An 18637-nucleotide genomic window follows, 5' to 3' on the forward strand; every position below is an offset into this window, starting at 1 on the left:
AGAAGGGTCTGAACAGTGACAGTGACAGCACAGAGGTTACAGTGAATACAGGGGAGCAGTCTGCTCTCCTCAGATATGACCCACTCTGTCTAGAAACTGGGAGTGAATTCAGCTCTCCAACAAAGGATCCATCTTTGTGTTTTACTGGTGCGTGTGCAAGCAGAATTTGTTTCTCGGGGAGAAGAACCACATGGAATGAGGGTGTACTCACAAAGAGTGGATACCTGCTTGCAGAAGAAAACAAATTACCGTCTAAGAGGAGAGGTGGTGGGGAATGGAGCCTAGAGAAGGAACAAACCCAACGGCATTTCAAGTGCAGCAAGCAGCAGCTCACCAAACCCAGCCCGTTTGCCTTAGTGCCTCCTTGCACGCCAAGGCTGCAGCCACCAGAGGTCAATGTGACCACATGAACCTCGCCCAGCTGCTGGGTGCTGCACCCCTTTGAAACTGGGACGTCAAACACAAGTATGAAATAGTGTTTTCCACCTCTCAGGACACAACTTTGGGACAGATTTGCATGTAAACCAACACTCAAAGCATTAGTCACAATAGGACCTCAGCATGATCTGGGGGAAAAAAAGAGCTTGAGAATGACAATCTCTCTAGTTTGCATCCTGCAAGCCCACTGAATTGAGACTCTTACTGGGCTGTGGACCCCACAAGTGCTCCTGACACCCTGAGCATGTCTTAGTCCTGCTGGTTTCAGTGTCACTCAGGTATTCTCACCAATCCCAGCCTTGGTAGCAGGAAAGGGGTGGAAATAGGCAATCTGTCCTTCCCCAAGTCCCATTTCTGCTTTCTGGGATAAAGGTCTGTCATAGTGAATGAGGTCTGCCCCAGAACTGGGCTGGCTGCATAAAACAAGTAGCTGACCTGCAGACAGAGAAAGGCAAATGGGTTAAATGAGGCAGGGTCATCAGTCTGAGTTAGAAGTCAGAGAGGGATGATGAGACTGCAGAACCAAAATCAATATTACTAGATAGCTTTGTAACAGTCAGCCATTCCTCTGCACTCCCACGTGTACCAGTTCTCCTCTCTATCTCCCCTAAGTCCTCCCCTAGACCTCCTCAAACAGACACCAAGAAGCCCTTTCCATCCTGGCCTCCCAACCCCTTCATCACCTGTGTGGACACCCACCTAGTTAGAGCAAACAAAACACTCCTATTCCACCTGCAGCAGAGCCCTAGCCTTGTGGGATGGACAGGTTTCTCCAGACCGTACACATCATCTTCTCCAAGAAGACTCCAATGCACTGCAGGATCATCAGTGACCCCCTCCAGAAGGCCAGCTGCCCAGACCAAGCAAGTTCCCACCATCTCCCAGGAACTTAGGATGGGAGCAAAGAAGGACCAAGAAGCAAACCCTGGCTTGTCTTTGCAAGGCAGACGAAGGCAAAGACACTGAGACAGTGAGAAGAACCGGCTCAGATGTCATCAAAAACATGAACAAACTGTCTGTAAGCAGTTTGAATTCAGAGGAACAAATTGTCACCAAGACATCAGCTGCTTAGCTGGGAGCTCTGCTCACCCCACTTCAGAAATACTCTGTGTGCTTCAACAGGAGGAAAGGATAGAAAGCACCACTTCCATTTTCCCTTCCTCTTCTCTGAGGTGATCCAAGTCCTGTATGGCTCTTCTCTTGAGCTGGTGCATAAAGATGCCCCAGGGTGTTCGGCTGGCAGAGTCCCTGAGTCACTGTCAGGCTGAGACTGACCAGATGCAGATGGAGGAGAGGCAGGAGGGATGATACAATCCCACAACACTCACACTAAACACGTGCCATATCAGGGAAAGGCACAGGTCAGGACTATATCAGGACCTTTTCCTCTGGGCTGGAGAGCAAACCAGTCCAAGACATGAACAGGGAAAAGAGCTGAGCACATGCTAAGAGGACAAAGTCCCCGTACAGAGGGCAGAGAACAGCCAAGCGCTACCATCACTTGTAACACTGCTCCAGAGCCATAGGGTGTCACCACCCCACCAACCAACCAACCTCCTGAGGAAGGATGTGGTTGGGCAAGGCCAAAATGCTGAGGGTCGGCCTGGCCACCCCTGGGAAGGGTATGGGGAGCTAAAGGCTGTGCCTGTTCCTGCCCCACAGACCTGCCAGGGTTCCTGTGGGGACCTTCCCAAGACCTTTCATGGAATGGCTTTAAAATGACAGAGAGCAGGTTTAGATTAGATATAGAAAGAAATTCTTAATTATCAGGATGGTGAGGCACCTGAACAGGTTGCCCAGAAACAGTGGATGTTCCATCCCTGGAAGTGTTCAAGGCCAGGCTGGATGGGGCTCTCAGCAACCTGGTCTAGTGGAAGGTGTCCCTGCCCTTGGCAAGGGGGTAAGAACTGGATGGACTTTGAGGTCCCTTCCAATCCAAACACTTTTATTATTCAGTGATTCCATGACCTACCCTGTTCCCAGCTATTCTTATCCTAGAGCTGCTGCACTGAGCCAGGCCTGGGCTTACCTATGGGACTGCAAAGGGGCTGTGACTCCCATCTGCTCCTGGTAACACCTGGTAAAATGGTGTGTTCTCTAGGGCATCCACCAGAGGTGGCACAGAGCGCTCCTCAACCCACACTCAGTGTGAGCCAAGGACTACAAACCAAAGCTGAGATGGGACAAATTTGGTGCAGATGTGGCCTAAGCCAGAGCAGTATGGTGCCAGAGGTGAAGAAAAGAACATGGCATCTTGGACGTCATTTCCTGCTCCACATACCACCATGGCCACACCAGATGCCCTGCAGGATGTGACCCTAGATAACATGGGAGGTCTCCAGCCCTTCTGGTGGCTGTATGGGATCTGTCCTGGAGCCATCATGGCTGAACCGGCACCCTCTCCTAAACACTGCTCCATGCCTGGCGTTCCCAGTGCTCCCCATTCCTCTGTCCCAAAGCCAAAATACCCAGCTACCTCCTTGTCTTGGCCTGAGTGGGTCTTTGCCCTTTAGACCATCCCAGAGAGACCAGCATCAGCCAGAGACATCCATGGGAGGAATCAAAGCCTGGCATGCAGCAGGAGCTGTCCCTCACTTCCCAGGAAACTAACCACAGTCTCTCCCTTGGAACAGAGCTTCACAAGGCCCCCGAATGCAATCCTAGCCCTCCCTGGAGCTGGATGACCATTTCCCCTGCAAAGAAGTCACACCCTGCCACATAGATGGAATCCCTGGGCTAAGAGTCGCAGACAGTCGCTTGCTGGAGCCCGGCCAAGAGCAGTGAGCTTTCCAAGTCCTTTCCCTTTCTTGGGGGTCTGGTAGTCACATAAACAGGAAGAGCCTGGCCCTCTCCCTCCCCCTTGCAGGGCTCTGCCTCCCTCCCCTGCTCTGCGGCGGGCGCCGGCGTGAGGCAAGGCCCAGCGCTGGGCTGCCTTGGCCCCCTCGGGAGGAGCTGCCGGCTGGCCCCTGACCTCCAGGCTCCGCATTTCCTGTGGCAGCCGAGGAGGGAGACCAGACAAGGCCCCTTCTTCCAGACGCTGGGGCTGGGCGTAAAGGGGCCTCTACGGGCCAGCCTGCGGGGGAAAAGGAAAGGTCGTGGCGGTCCTTTGCCTGCGGCGGCCCGAGGTCGGAGGAGGCAGAGATGCCAGCAGCCCCGGTGGAGGTGGGAGCACGGCTGGGACACAGGCGTCCAGCCTAAATGACAGGGCGAGGGCCATGCTCCCGCCCCAGCCCTGCAGCCAGCTCTCCAAACCCTTCTTTATCTCCTGGCATTTATTTTTAAAAGCTCTGTGGCCTTCTCTCCCAAAACCAAAGGCAGCCACAGCAGGTCTGGGCTGCAGCCCAGGAGGGAGCAGAGCCGGTGCCTGCAGGAGAAGGGTGCAGCTGCAGAGCCCAGCACTGTTAACCCTCAGCAAGCTAAACCCAGCTGCAGGAATAGGAGCCCGTCCTAAAATGAAAAAGCTGGGCTGTTGCCTAGGAGGGTGTTACCCCTTTCCCCCAGGTCCTTCTAGGAAAGACTAAGCTGAGACAGGCATCCTGCACTCCTCCACACATCTCCCATGGGTCATGACAAGGACTGAGATCTGCAGAGGGAAGCAGGAAGAAGGACAGAGCCTTGCTGAAGGCATTCAGTTTAAGAGGCATATATCCCTGTCTCTGGGGTCCCATCCATGCTTGGGCTCTGTGCAAGCCCTGCATTCTAAGGGCCCAGGATGCTGGCCACATGTGATGCCCGCTCTTCACTACCTGGCAAGAGGTGCCAGATGCCTGGGGGGAGAGCAGGGAGGAGGGATGGCATTCCAGATGGAAACCTCTGGTATGCCTCTGCACTGATCTCCACTCTGCCCTGGAATGTGCCGGCCAGCAGCATGTGGGAAAGTGGAGGCAGCAGAGACCTTGGATGTGTCAGCTCCCCGGCTGAGTAAACAAGAGGAGCCCTGGCAAGCATTCAGCCCCAAGTATCCAAGACCTTGAAAAAAGGGGGCTGGAAACAGGGAGATTCTTCTGTCCCCTTCTTGATTAATCTTTGCAAAATATGTCTTAATGTCTCCCCTAACTCAGATGCTAACACCATCTCCTCGTATCCCTAGCAAGTGTGGAGAAGAGTGGGGAGAGACTCTCCCCGTGGAGTTTCCAGCACCATGCTGTTCGATCTAACATCCGGGAGAGACACTGCCTCAAAAGGAGGGTCTGGAGAAGAAAGAGGTAGGATAAAAGGATTTATCACCCTCCCACCACGCACACATATCCATGCCCCTTGGCAGTCTCCCAGACAGCAGGGAGCACAGAGCATGGAGGGAGCTGCCACCAATAATGGCACTGCCTCGGGGAGCACAGTGACAGCTGGGACAGAGGCACAGTACAGCTTCCAGATAAATACCTTCCCAGCCCCACCTGGGGACATTCACACAGCAGGGTGCAAGCTCCAGCCACACTCCTGGTTTCAGAGGCTCAAGAGAGGGCGACAGTGCATTCCCCAGCGCTGGTTGGAAACGTGTTCCCACCACTCTTCAGGTTGGCAGCATTGCCTCCTTGGTCTCCTCTGTAAAGTGCACCCGCTGTGAGTCAGCCCCTCATCCCCTCTGCACCCGAGCACAGGAACCTGGGGAAGAGCGGTGGGCTGGGGAAGGTCCCCCTAAATCCCACCAGTGGAGCCCATGGTCTCCTGGGGGCTGAACTCCTCCTGCAGCAGTGGCGCTAGGAGGCTGTGCCTTCTGGCCACCATCCCGTGTCCCCTATCGCTCCTCGGCAGGCGCAGACTCCCGGAGAATGAGCCATTGTTCCCCAGCCCTACAGCCTCTTCCTGTCCCTGTAGGGCTGTGTGACAAACAAAAGCAGAGCCAGACGCCATGGGGAGGAGGCTGGATCTGCTCCCCTCCTCCAGATCCCGCAGCAACCCCACAGGCAGGCAGACGGATGCCCGCCTTGGGGGAATGGGCAGGGACACCCCTATTTTTAGCTGCTTCTGCATCCCCACCCCCTTCCTTCCGTGGGCCAAAAATACACGGGCTGGATGGACAGGCAAAATCATTAGGATAAAAGAGTTGTCCAGGCCTTGTGTCCAACCACTCCCCTGGCTTTCACCTCTTCCCTTTGACCAGAACGGGTTCCCCAAGCATGGTCTCCCACTCCCAACATGGATGACTTATCTCTTCATCCCCATTTCCTCTTTCTGTACACTGTACCCTTCCTCACCCCCTCATGCCACTCTCCCTCTGCTCTATGGATGCATCTCCCATTCCTTAATGGTCCTCTCTCCCATGCCACACCAGCCCTGGGGGCCTACTCCCTTCCCTTGAAATCCCCCACCTCTTCCTTTCCCCAAAATACCTTTCTGCAACTCCTCATGCAATTAATTTCCAAAAGGCTTTTTCCTCCCAAAGGCCCAGAGTTTCCCACTCACCCCCATCCCTTCCTTCCCCTCTGCACCCCTCCTGCCCTCACCATCTCCTCCTTTCTCTCCCCATCCCAGCTGCCTCCAGGCTGCACAGGCTTTAAAGTCCCGTAGATGTGCTCCCCCTCCTTGTCCTGCCAAAGGAACATATTTGAGGGAGGGCAAAAAGACTCACAGATCCCCCTGCACACAGAGAGCTCCAAGCACCAAATTTATACTTAAGCCCTCCCCCCAGTCCCTCCTGCACTGACTTTTACAAGGTCTGTGAAAAAGAACTGGAGAATCAAGTGTGGGGTTGTTCTGGGGAGATGTAGTCTACATACATAAATATATATTTTTATATTTACATCTCTTTTCCTAGTATGTGGAATCACAGAAGTGTTTCCAGGCCACAGGCAGCTGGATTCTTGGATTACTTCTGGTTTATGCAACATCCTCCCTCTCCCTCCCACCTATGTCCCAAACACCCCCCCCTTCCCTCTCCTCTGTGCCATGTAAAACTCGGAGGGAGAGCATAGATCAGGGTCTGTCCTGGGGTCTGTCCCTCCATCCTCACACCCAACAACACCCACAGCTGCCCCACAGCACCCCACATCCCTGGCCAGCAGACAGGACTAGCATGTCAGGAGGAAGCTGGGGAGTGTGGGGGGAGGAGGAAAGATGAAAATATTTGGGATAGGAGGAGATGGGCAGAGGGAGGGAGGCAGCCCGCCAGCAAGCCTGGGAACTCATCCGTGCCTCCTCCTGGGCTTTGGCAAACCCAGAGGCTTTGAGTTCCCAGCCCTGCTCCCAGGGGAAAAGCACACACTCCCCCCTTTGCAAATCCCACAAGCAGGACGTGGTCAGTCCCATTCCTTCAGCCTCCCACTGCTCTAGGGGAGGGGAGGAGTTGGTGGGGAAATTAGAAATTTGGATGTTTACAGGGTTATCCACCCCACTTCTATCATGAGTGGGTCTAACCCAATGCTGCTGCTTGCCTGGTGGTGCTCACCACAATCCCCCCATTTTCCCTCCCCTGTGCAACACAGGGATTCGGGGAACCAGAGAGCTCCAGCCCCTTTCCCTGGTTATCTCAGAGGCAACAGGCACAATCTGGCCGAGCACATGTCTGGGTGTTCAGCCAGAGGAGAAACTGCCCCAGTGGAGAAACTATAGGGCATGAGGGATCCAGTGCCTACGAAGCCAGAGCTGGCATCAGACCAGGGGTGCTCTTGGCAAGACGCTGGGTGCTTACACCTACCCCTTGCCCCAGGGTGTCACCTCCTGCCACCACTCTGGCTTGCTCACCCTAAAACCGGCTTTGCCTTCAGCCCATCCCCAGGGCAGCGAGACATGGACTGGAGGCAGCACCAAGAGCCATGGGTTGGGAGCAGGGAGGAGGGATCTGACAGCACCAGGGTGAGGTGGGGCTGGATGAGGCCATGCCAGGTGGGGCAAGGGAGCTCTCTGCACCCCATTGTGGCAGGGTTCTGTCCCCCACCCCGCTGCTGGCCCTAATCCCCATACTCATGTGGTACATGCCCTCACGGCCCCAAGAGAAGAATGGAAACATCTGGAAGTCACCTGCAAATGAGCAGCACTTTCAGTTAATGAGGAAATATGAGCCAGAGACCCTGGGCAGCAACAGGATATCTGCTTCTTGTGCACTGAGCAAGGCACCCCCTTCCCACCGAGCCCCCTGCCTGCCCTCCTTCTTCAGGAAGTTTCCAGCACTGTTGTGCTCTTGGAGCTCCATCCCTGGAAATTTCTTAGGGAAGGAGGGCAGGTGGGAAGGCAGCAAACTGAAATGGCAGGGAATATAAACCCAGGGGTGAGCACCCTATCACAAGCCGGGATGCCCTCATCACCTTCCCACACACTGGGGAAAGAGAGTAGGAGGATTTTTCTTTACTGGAGGGGAGTCCTGTATCAGCCTCCTTCAGGCATTGGGTCTGTGAGCAGAAGGCACTGCAAAGTGAGATAGGATGAAGGACCGAGCACCAGGAAGTGTGGGGCAGAGACCTCAGCCCCCCCACATCTGTCCATTCCTCTTTCCCTCCCCATCACACTCAGTCAGTCACCCACAAGACCTCAATCCCGTGTTGGAGGGATGAGTGCTGAGGAGATGAGGGGATGCAATTTGCACAGCCCTGTCTTTGATGTTGCGGTAGTCAAAGCAAATCCTCATCTAGGAAAGCTGCTGGGCCACTTTTCTGCTCCGTGATAAGCCCAGTGGCCGGTCTCTCTGTAATGGTGAGACTGGTACTGCTGCCTGGGGCTCAGGGTTACAGATGGGATGAAAGGTTGGGGTGACTGAAGGTAAATGAGGTGGGAGGGGTCCAGGCATAAGCTCCTGCCCAGGGCACCCATGGGTGACACAGTGACTGCAGCACTGTCCAGCCTCACAGCCACCTCTCATCTATCAGCCAAGGTGAATAAATAGGCTGAGAAGCAGGATTGTATGGATTGACTTTCCAGGTGTATGAAAGAAGGGGGTGTAGCCAAGCAGCCAGAGGCCAGGATGAGTACTGAGACCCAGAGCTGGCACATACCCTGACCCTGGAGGTCTCCAAAGCACTTCAGTGCTAGATCTAGAAGTACAAAAGCCAGAGCTTGGCTGGCATGGCCACAAGTTCACAGGTTTGGGGAAAGACACTGAAGAGAAGGCATTTCCAGATGCTTTCCTGGACATGAAGCCCATCCTGGCCCGGACCACAGAGATGCTTGGAGTAGGAGCGAGAAGGAGAAAGCAGTGGAGAGCTGACTGCCCTGCAAGAAGCAGAACGTGGCCCCTATCCCATCTGGAAAAGATTTGTTCTGCATTCCCCAGTGGAGGTGGCTGCCGTCGCCCAGGCTCTGCTTCCTGACGCAGCCTCTGCTGCAGGGCACAGGGATGGGGGTGAGCGAGAGCCCCTCAGGCAGGCTGGAGGGAAAGGCCCTGGCAGGCCATGCAGAGGGAGGAGACCCAAAAAAAGGGTCTTTTCCTGCCTCTCCCAGCACCCCCATTAGCTTCCACTGAGCAGGACCTAGGGGAAGGAATGCCTACCATACCTCTGGCAAGCCGGGAGGATGCATGTCATGATTTCTCCTCCCTTCCTCGCTGATGGCAGAGCTCATCTCCCATCAGAGCTAAGCTTCCATGTTCCTCCGAGTGACAGACCCACTTCAAGTACCACCAACATGCACATACGGTCTAAATTCCTAATGGAGAAAACTTCCACAAGAAGGCAAAAACTCCAGCTTCCATTTTGCAGAAGAGAAGCCAGAGAATGGTGCCAAGCCCTACCACTGCTACTCAGCAAACCTCTGAGCAATAAGGTGCTCCTGCCTGGGCGCCCCAGCACAAGCCCCCCGAACCCAGTGAACGGCCAGGCTCCATTTTGACACCTCCTCGGCAGACATCTTGTCATCCCTTCAGCCAAGCCCTGCTTAACCCCAACAAGTCTTGTCTCGCCTTCACCAGCAGAGACACCTCCCTTCTCCTCAACAGGGCCCTGAATAGGTGCTTTTATGTGGCCAAGTGGTCCCCAGCAGGGCCACCAAGCCAAGCCTGAAGGCCATGAGGGTCACCAAAGGCACTGATGATGCTACACACCCACCAGCAGGCTGCCCCTCATGGGCACTGATAGAGTCCTCTGCCCTGTGACCATCAAGGGACAACACACGATGCCAGAGGGATGTGGTGTCCCATGTGTGGGCAGAAAGTCTTCACGGTGCCACCAAAGAGCACCTCCTTGCATTTATCCGCTGCCACCCCCTCACCCTGGTCTGACACACTGGCGCTGGTATGACGCTTGTCCCGATGCCCTGACACTTGTCCTGACCCTGTAACAAACACCAGCCTGGCTCACGTGGCCATCAGGGAGGCTCTCATCCTGCTAATGCCCATCCCAATGCTACCCACAGGTCCTGGAATGACCACCCACTCGCAGTCCCCAGTCCTGACTGGCAGTGCTAGGCCACTGGGAACTTCCTATCCAATATGGGATCAGGGGAGCCTGTGGGATACCCGCGGGGTCACACACACACACACAGGGTTCAAACCCCCGTCCTTTGGCCTGCAGCCAGGCTCCTCTAACCGGGCTAGACAGCAACCTGGCCTTCCCCCTTCCCCCAAACCCACTGAAGCAGGCAGCCGGGAGCGGGAGCAGCCAATGCCGGCGGACGGGAAATGGCACTGGGGAAGCGGGGAGGAGGAGGGGAGCGGCAGAGAAGTTCCTGAAGTTTTCTGTCCTGGATAGTTGGAATAAATCTCATTTTCTCTGCTCCCCTTGCCGAGTCGAGGATTGGCTCAGCGCTGCTGCAGCCCGCCCTCCTCCTTCCCACGTCCCCTCCCCGGCAGCTCCGCTCCCTCTCTCCCGTGGCATCAGGGCGTCAGCCTGCCAGAGCCAGCCTGGGGGGACAGCCGTGGGAAAAGGAGGGGGACCCTGGCTCCCCTTTGTCCCCCACGCCACCCCCGAGCACAGCACCGGTAACCCTCGGAACAAGTTACAGGGGCCTGCGGAGAGTGGCTCGCAACTTTTCGGCTGGAGGAGCGGGGGAAAAAAATAATAAGCCTGGTTCGGAAGAGGTAAATCCTGAAAGTTTTGATTAATCGGTTTGTAGAGCTGGCGGCAGGGGGGTGTCGGGACTAGAAGGAAAAGGGCGGAGAGGGTGTTTGGAAAGGGGAGAAGCGGGAGGGGTGGCAAGGCGATGGAGACGGGAAGGATGGTAAAAAAGAAAGGGAGCAGAAGGCAGGAATGCAACAGGAAACTGGGAGTGAGGAGAGGGGACTCGGGACGAGAGGGAGAGGCGGGAAGGAAAGGGAGAGAGAAGAGGGTCCCATGGATGGGGAAAGGCAGGAGGACGCTTGTCTCCCAAACCTTGCTCTGGGTACTCCTCAAAGCCCCACAGGCTCTCGGCACCTCAGTTTTGGGAGCAGGGAGGAGGAAAGGGAGCACTTTTCTCACAAGTGGGCAGGGAGGGAAGGGATGGCTGGAAACTGCCCATCTCCATAGCTCCGGCCTCCTCTATGTCCCAGCACGTCTGCTTGGAAAAATACCCTTGTTATACAGAGATATCACTACGTGTATATATAGCAGCCAGCAGCACAGGAGTCAGATTTAGGCGTCTGCCTACCGCCCGGCACTGCTCCAGGAAAGCTGAAAGAGGCCCAGCCCAGCCAGCCAAGCCCCTTTCCCCCTTCCCCAAAAGCCTGTCCCTGCTGGCTCTCCTCATCCCAAAGCAGTCACCCAATAGGGGAACTCTGCCTCCCTTCCTTCGGGGAAAGGGAGGTTTTTCATCACTCAGGAAGGCTTGGAAAGCCTTCCTGGCCACCCACAGCCATTTCCACCCTCTCTTCCTGCTGTTGAGACCACCCCAAGTTTCTCACCCTCTTTTGCAGTATGTCCCCTTTGGGGGAGGGAAGAGGCTGCTTGCAGCAGCTCTATCCAACTAAACATCTGGATTATTTCCCCCCCCCTCTTTTCTGGTTTCCGCTCTTCCCAGCAAGCAGAACAGCTCTGGCCATTCCCAGCTAGTGGAAAACCAGTGGTAACCAGCTGAACTCGGAGGGAAACGGGGGAGGCCAGGCTGGGAGCAGGAGGAGGTGCTGGCAGTGGGTCTTTGAAGGCAGGGGGCTTCCCAGAGGAGGCAAGAAGGGAGCCAGAGAGAGAGTATGCCAGGGAGAGGGAGGTCGTGGTGGGCTGTGGGCTTGCTGTGCCAGGAACTGGCGAACACGGGGGGTTGCCAGATGGAGGTGGTGGCACCTGGACAGAGAGGTGGCCAGGCAGAGGGCTCCCTTTGGCCAGTGGAGGAAAGGACAGCACATGGGTCACCCTTTGCCCGCAGAATCACGAGTTTCCCTGGCGTGGAGGAGTCAGTTCGGGTGAAGGGGAGGGCTCAAATGGGCAGGGAGCCACAACGGGGGCAGAAGGAAAGAAGGGAAAGGGGGAGATTGGAAGGAGGAAAAGCCCAACAGGCCTGCCAGAAACCTGCCATCCAGGTAGGGTTGGGCACCAGCTGCTTCACTCCCTCCCTCCCTCTTCCCAGCGCTTGATGCCTGCCAGCAGGCAAGGAGAGCCAGAGGCCAGGAGCTGCTGGCTGGCTTCCCTGTGGTGACCAAGAGACAAGGAAGGAGAAACCCTTTCCTCCACCCCACTCCCTTGGTATTTGTCCAGATAGAGAACAAGGGGATGCTCTCCTCCCGCTTTTTCCCTTTTTCCCCACTATCCCCCTTTTTCTTTGTCTTCCCACCCCATCCCAATGTCCCCCACAGGGGTGTGCAGGGCAGCTATGTTGTGTGGGGGACCTGGGGTGGGGTAGGAGTGTCCCCCCCTCAGAGTAGCCCTGGCTGGTGCAGCACATGCTAAAGGGGACAGTCCCCATTTTGAGTTTCTCAGGGGCTACAGTGTGCAGAGGAAAGGTAAAACTTGAGTGCTGTAACTCACCTAATCCCCTCTCCCAGGGTCACTTGCTTTCCTGGAAGATCCTGGGGACAGCTCAAAAATATGGTTGCATCTCTCTCCCTGTGGTCCCAAGACCCCAGTTATGGTACAGGGACCACCCTAGTAGTTCCCTTTGCACTCCAGGAGAGCCCTGACCCAATGACTGTGGTTGGGCTTCCACCAGAGAAAGGAAGTAGCTCCCCAGTTGTACCCTCACCCCAGATCTGCCACATGTCTGGTTTGTCCTGGCTGCAAAGCAGCACTGCATGGCCTCTTTGGGCAGGAGGAAGACATGAGCTGCATGAGCCAGGGAGCTGGGGGCCAGCAGTAACCCAACCTGCCACCATTCTGTCCCTGCCAACAGCCACTGCCACCCCAGGAGGCCACTGCCACCCTGGGGAGGCAGCCAATGGTGCTAGGCACTGCTGGGGGAGGTTTGTTTTCTCTTCCCTAGTCATTAACCCCTGGCAGATAAGAGGGGCCCCGGGTGAGCAAACAGGGCCAGGGCAAAGCAAAATGCATCTAGCCAGCCAGGAAAGCAATTTCTTATCCAGGACTGCCTTTCACCGGAGCCTTTGCCATCCTGGCGCTGCCTGGCTGCTCCACGGCGTTGCACGGACAAGCAGGAGAGGCAGGGAACGTGGCAGGGGAAGCCATGCAGCAGTGGGGGTCCCAGCACATGGAGATCAAGAGATGTGAGGCTCCTGCGTCACCTCTTGGCACGCTGTCCTCCACAGCCAGCCCTGCTGGAGGGACACAGCTCTGTCCTGACTGCCCAGCCACAGAGCTGAGCCCAGGGAAGGATACGTCCCCAGCTGGCTGCCCAGGCCACTGACGCTCTGAGATGCCCCACAGCCAAACCCTCTCCTTTCCCCAGCCCACCGTCTCCCACTCGCTGTGCGCACCAACAGGGGAGCTGCTGATCTGAGCATCCTCCCCACTGACTGGGGAGGTCATCACCCTGCCCTGCATCCAGCTGCTGCTTCCTGCCTGCCCCTCAGTGCCTCGGGGATCTGCCTGAGTGCAGGGACCCACCCCACCTTCTCCTCCAGCTCAGGCAATCACCTCCCTTGCCCTGCCTCAGTTTCCCCTGCCTGCAAAGCAGCTGCCCTCCTCACACTGCCGACTCCCCGCTCCTCCAAGATGTCTGCCCAGCACCCGGGGACCCAGCCAGTGAAGGACAAACAAAGCAATATACAAATACTGCATTTTTGCTTCCCACCACTCCTCCCTGAGAAGCACATGGGCCCCAGGCCTCACCCTCTCCTCAAGGGTTCATCTGAATAGCAAAAAGGAGGGAGAGGTTTCTCGCCCCAGGAGCTGGGGCAGCCAAGCAGGGCACTGCTCAGGGAGGAGGTTCTGCCTCGGAGGGAAATCCTCAGCCTGTGCTGCGGCGTGGGTCTGGCAAAGCTGCTTTGCAGACAGGAAACTAAGGCACACTGAGGTAGGTCAGCAAGGTGAGGGAGAGCACATGTTTTTTTGGAGGAAAGCCTTTTTCTACTTTGCCAAGAGAAGGGCCAGGTAAGGGGGCAGCCAGTAGCAACCTCACCACTGCCTTATGCACTGCCTTTAACCTCCTCAGGCAGTTCTGTGGATACAGCCAATGGGATTGGGAAAATCCTCTCCGAGGGTTTCACTGTTCCTCTTGCCTTGTTTAGGTGGCCAACAAGGGGACCAGTGCTCTTGCCCTGCCAGTCCACCCAAAGCTCTCTTCGTTGCCTGCTGCCCCATCCGTGACTGGCTCCCACTCACCCAGCGCCAGCAGAAGACGGTGGATTAACCTCTAAGTCCACGACCAGACACAGCTTCCAGCGACATCTGCAGAACAGGGGGTGACCCAGACAGCCCCTGGGGACATCTCCGTGCCACCACTGTCCTCAGCACTGGGGACGTGCCCTCCGAGGCTGATTTCACGAGCGCGACGTAGCGCAGGGAAGGAGGAAACCTGCCGAAAGCCAGAGTGACACGAGCTGTTACCCCAGGAGCATCGGAGCACAAGCAATGGGGAGGCTGGGGATGTGACAGACCACCCCAGTGCTGGAAGCCTGGTGAGGGCTGATTTTTGGAGCTTTTTCAAAGGCAGGGCGAAGGGTGCAACAACATGAGCCTGGGGAAGCTGCCGGTGCTCAGCTGGGTGTCAGGCTCCCACGGCAAGCGGCGGCTGAAGTCGGAGCTGACGCCAGACATGATCAGCCCGCCGCTGGGCGACTTCCGGCACACCATGCATGTGGGGCGCGGCGGGGACGTCTTTGGGGACACCTCTTTCCTTAGCAACCACGGCGGGGCTGACACAGCCAAACCCAACAACTTCTTTGCCCGGACGCTGCGGCACGTCCGCCGGGCGCCACTGAAGAGACGGGGCAGCGGGGGCCAGGCGGGTGCCTCGCCCGAGCCCCCAGCCATCTCACCCATCATCAAGAACGCCGTCTCCCTGCCGCAGCTCAACGAGGGGATGTATGACGGAGGCGGCGGCGGCCGGGGCTTGACCAGCAAGTTTTCCTTCAAAAGTGCCTCCAACAGCTTCTCCAAAACACACCAGGCCTACGGTGAGTGAAGCAGAGGCTGGCGCCCAGTCACCGAGCATCCTCTGGGGCCCTTCTCCATTGCTCCGTGCCTCAGTTTGTCCCAGCGAGGGGCTTAGGGTTTTAAGGAGAGATATTTAAGACTGCCCAGTCTTGATAATCCCTCCGAGTTCTGAACCATGATCCTTGCTCCTGCTCTTGGAGATTTTCCTCCCAGGGTATCCCTCAAAGTGGGGCAGGGATGGTTTCTCTGTTTCTCCCCCTTTCCCATAGCCCCACACAGCTGGCAGCCTGTGTGGAGCAGCTGTGAGGGAGCACCCCCCATCTACCCTCAGCCCTACACCTTTCACTTGAGCGACCTCCCTGAGGAAGCCAAAAAGCTGCTGGGACAGTGAAGCGGTTCCCACTCCAAGGTTGTGAGGTCAAGGGGACCCACAGCATGGCCTTCCCCTCCTCCACACAGATGCTCTAACCCTCTACTACCTAGCTGTGCCAACCTCTATATCTCCATGTCCTGCTCCCGAGGGATTCCATCCCCCCCTTTTCCGTGCGTGTCCACGTCCCTCCCTGCCAGCCAAGGTGCCCTTTGGGGAAGGGTTGTGGGAAGGATGGGACAGGCCATCTGTGTGGCTCCTCTCCAGCCTCACAGCGCTGGGCTGTGCTCAGCTTTTCCCCAGGGAGGGAGGTCTGGAGCAGAAGGTCTCAGGGTGGATCTGGGGTGCCTGCAGCGGCCAGGGGAGGTGGCCAGGCTCAGAGGGAAAGGCAGGCTGAGGCAATGCTGCCATCTCCTGGTCTCACCTGCCTGGCTCAGCCCCCAGTGCCATCTTACCAAGCCCAGAGCCCACCTGGAGACCCTCTGCTGTAACTCTGGGCTTCGGAGATGTCCACAGAGACACCGACCTGTCCTGCAGAGGCCACTGCCACCAACGGGAGCATGACCTGAGCCACTTTGGCAGCAGTGTCCCTTATCCCCTGCAGAAGTAAGTCAGGCTTCCTCCCTTGCCTCACCAGCCATACCTTCTGCCTCACAGGGCTGGAGTCCGGATTTTGTACCATCCCTCGTGTCCCTCGCTTGGAAAAGGCCCAAGAGAGCACCCATCCTGGGGAAGATGAGCTGGATCGCTCCGACTCCCTGCTGTCCTTCCGCCTAGACCTGGGGCCCTCCCTGATGAGCGAGCTCCTCCAGGTGATGAGCTTCTCTGAAACCAATGGGAACGAAGTGGGGGAGGATGGCCCGCACTTCCTGTGTGAAGAGGAGACCAAGGACAGGGTCCCTCCAGCAGTGCATGCGTCCCACAAAGAGGACAAGGCAGCATCCAGCTTCTGGGACCACTCCAGGCAGAGCAACCTGTCAGGGGCCAGCTCGCTGCCGGGTCTGTCGGTCCATGCCAACGGAGAGGCACACACCATCAAAGGTGCTGGAGCGAACTCTGTCTGGGCTTCAGGGCCAGGGGCGGCGCCCAGAGGGTCCCCGTGGCAGGCCCACTGGAACGACTGCACCATTGAGGCTGGAGAATTTGACCGAGCAGCCCAGGTCTTGGCCCGCCATTACGGTGGGACCAGCACCCCACGGAGCTCGGAGAAGGGCGAGGGTCCCCGGCAGGCCCGGACACAGACCCTGTGGGAGAGCCCCAGCAGCAGCTTGTGGGGGTCACAGGTGACAAGGGAGAGCCGGTCCCCCGAGGCCAGCTGGAACCAAGGAGAGGAGGAGGAGGAGGAGACCAAGCTCTCCAGCCTGCAGGAAAGCTGCAGCGGTGCCCGGGGGGGCCGCAGCAGTTCCTTCGAGTATGCCGATGAGGAGGAGGAAGAGGACGATGAAGTCAAGGTGTGAACGGCCATCCCTCCCATCACAGGCCCCACCAGAGACACTGGTGCCAGGGTCTTTGCCCTCTTCCCTGTGCCCCACCCGCTGGTGCCAGTGTCACCAGTAGACCCAGTCGGTCTCTCCTTGCCAAGTGGGGGCACTGGGCAGGCCGGGGAGGGCAGGAGGAGAGCCCATCTCCTGGGGGGCTCTCTGGGGCTGGGCCAGGCTGCTGCAGAGAGCCAGTGGGCACCACACAGCCAGGCATAGCAACCCTTCTCCAGCCTCACGGCCATGAGACATCAAAGGAACATTCCCATGTGCCAAAGGAATCCCAAATCCTTCCTACCCCATCCCATTCTCCCCAGCACCCTCTCTCTCAGCCCTCAGCCTGGCTCCACCAACATGTCTGGGGACATACTCCATCCTCCCACTGACGTCCCCAGCCACCCCCTGCAATGGCATATGTGCCTCCCCAGAGATACTCCCACTGATAGCTCTGGCATGTAGCGGATGGGGTCTCCCCAGCTCCAGCTGGTGCAAGACCCTTCAGTATAGCACATCTGTCAACAGAGAAAAGTCAGCTGGGGTCCCAAGGGGCAGGCAAACCCTACAGAGCTGAGCTATCTCTTTTCCCCTGCCCCCCCCGCCACCAAAAGCTGTGTGCTCAGTGTTCGGGAGGTGAGAGCATGCACAGAAATAATGAGGAATCTTTCCACTTGCCTCCTGCTGCTGGGCATCACTTAGGACAGCTTCCTTCCTGACCCCTGTTCCTCTCAGCAATTGAGAGGGGAGAAACTTCCTGGCTGACTGGTGGCAAAGGCAGGTTGTCAGGTCACCAAATTCTGCAGTTCAGGCTCTAAAAACCCCTTCTTTTCCCCCTGCCTCGGAACAAGGAGGCTCCTCTGCAGCCACTTGGCTTGTGCCACTATCCTCGTGGTGGCGGCACAGTTTGTGTCTCCATCCTTGTCCCCCTCCCCATTCCCTACACAGCTCCCTCTTTGCAGCGCGCCCCTTCCCAAGGGTAATGTGGCCCGTGGCTAATGTCCCTCTCTGAGTGTCCCTGGGTGACACAGCCGCCCTGGAATGAGCTGCTCCCCACGCTGGCCCGTGTGCAAAGTGGCCCTCATAGAAGCGCCTTTGTGCCATGGTGTGGAGCCGACGTGCTCGGGGGCTGAGGTCACCGCAGGGACCCTCACAGGACCCCCCTTGTTCTCTGGGACAGGAGGGGGTGTGCAGTGGGAGGAGATGCTGGGCCATGGCTGCAGGACTCTGCTCCCACTCATCTCGCCCGCCACCCAGCTGCTTTTGCTAGGAAGCTCTTCAGAGCAGGATAAAGAGCTCCAGGGTGTGCACATACCGCACGTGGAAGTGCTACTTGCAGCCAGGCCACCCAGGTTAAGGGCAAGCCCGTGTTCCCCAGCCTCCCCAAGGGGCTGCCTCTTGCCAGCCACCAGCAGCAAACCAGGGCAGGTACCAGCTTCAGTAAGTCCCCAGGTCTGGCCAGTGGCACCCAGCAGGATCAGCCTTATTCTCCCTTGCACCTTCCAGGGTGGGGACCTGGGCTCTCAGGATGAGCTCTCCTCTGCCCTCTGCTTTCCAGACCATAACACAAGACCAAAGACCTGTATCTGTGGAATTACCCTTTCTGCCTCCCCTCTGTATCCCATGCACTTATTATTGTCCTTATTAAAACAGTTTTGATACTAACTTCTCTGGTGCGTCCCCTTGGCTGCTGTGACCTTTTTGTCTTTCTTGCTATGTCAGCTGGAGCCCCTGCCACCAGCCCCTCCATCTTGGGCAGTGAAGACGTGGAGAGAGAGGGCAGGGACACTGCCACCTTGCCATGGACCAGGCTCTCTGTAAGATGCTCTTCCACTCTGCTCTCCTCCCATGCAGCCTCAAGTGTCCCAATGTTTACTGTCACACATCAGTGTGACTTCAGGCTGGCAAGATACTTTTCAATCAGAGCAGCAGGATGTAATAATTTGGACTATTAGTAGTCCTGTGCAAGGAGGTACTGAGCCCAAATCCCACTGCCTCCCCTGCCTCATATTGGATGAGTAGGATCCGCTTTG

General features: G+C 57.1%; 1 protein-coding gene across 6 annotated transcripts; it reads left to right on the top strand.

Moving 5' to 3' along the window:
* The first annotated feature begins 2942 nt into the window (after positions 1-2942).
* On the top strand, positions 2943-18269 carry CDC42EP1 (CDC42 effector protein 1). 6 transcript variants are annotated; one of them, XR_015286402.1, is made up of 5 exons: positions 3324-3600; positions 4533-4643; positions 13895-14782; positions 15790-17604; positions 17749-18269. XR_015286402.1 is itself a non-coding variant. In XM_023935570.2 (4 exons), exons 3-4 carry the CDS (start codon positions 14338-14340, stop codon positions 16587-16589), a joined length of 1245 nt encoding a protein of 414 aa, XP_023791338.1. In that variant the 5' UTR covers positions 2943-3218; positions 4529-4643; positions 13895-14337; the 3' UTR covers positions 16590-18269. The 6 variants fall into 6 exon arrangements, 4 of the variants coding, with proteins under 4 accessions (XP_023791338.1, XP_086743537.1, XP_086743538.1 ...); XM_023935570.2 differs by lacking the exon at positions 3324-3600 and adding an exon at positions 2943-3218 and having other exon boundaries at positions 4529-4643; positions 15790-18269; XM_086887411.1 differs by having other exon boundaries at positions 3272-3600; positions 15790-18269.
* Positions 18270-18637: the final 368 nt, after the last annotated feature.

This window comes from Cyanistes caeruleus, chromosome 4 (assembly GCF_971803275.1).
Source record: "Cyanistes caeruleus chromosome 4, bCyaCae1.hap1.1, whole genome shotgun sequence".
Classification (NCBI taxonomy): domain Eukaryota; kingdom Metazoa; phylum Chordata; class Aves; order Passeriformes; family Paridae; genus Cyanistes; species Cyanistes caeruleus.

Bases quoted from the DNA above. Each gene is read 5' to 3' on its own strand.
- CDC42EP1 (XM_023935570.2), top strand. From the start codon at position 14,338: ATGAGCCTGGGGAAGCTGCCGGTGCTCAGCTGGGTGTCAGGCTCCCAC. The intron at 14,783-15,789 runs GTGAGTGAAGCA...TCTGCCTCACAG, and splicing joins CAAAACACACCAGGCCTACG to GGCTGGAGTCCGGATTTTGT.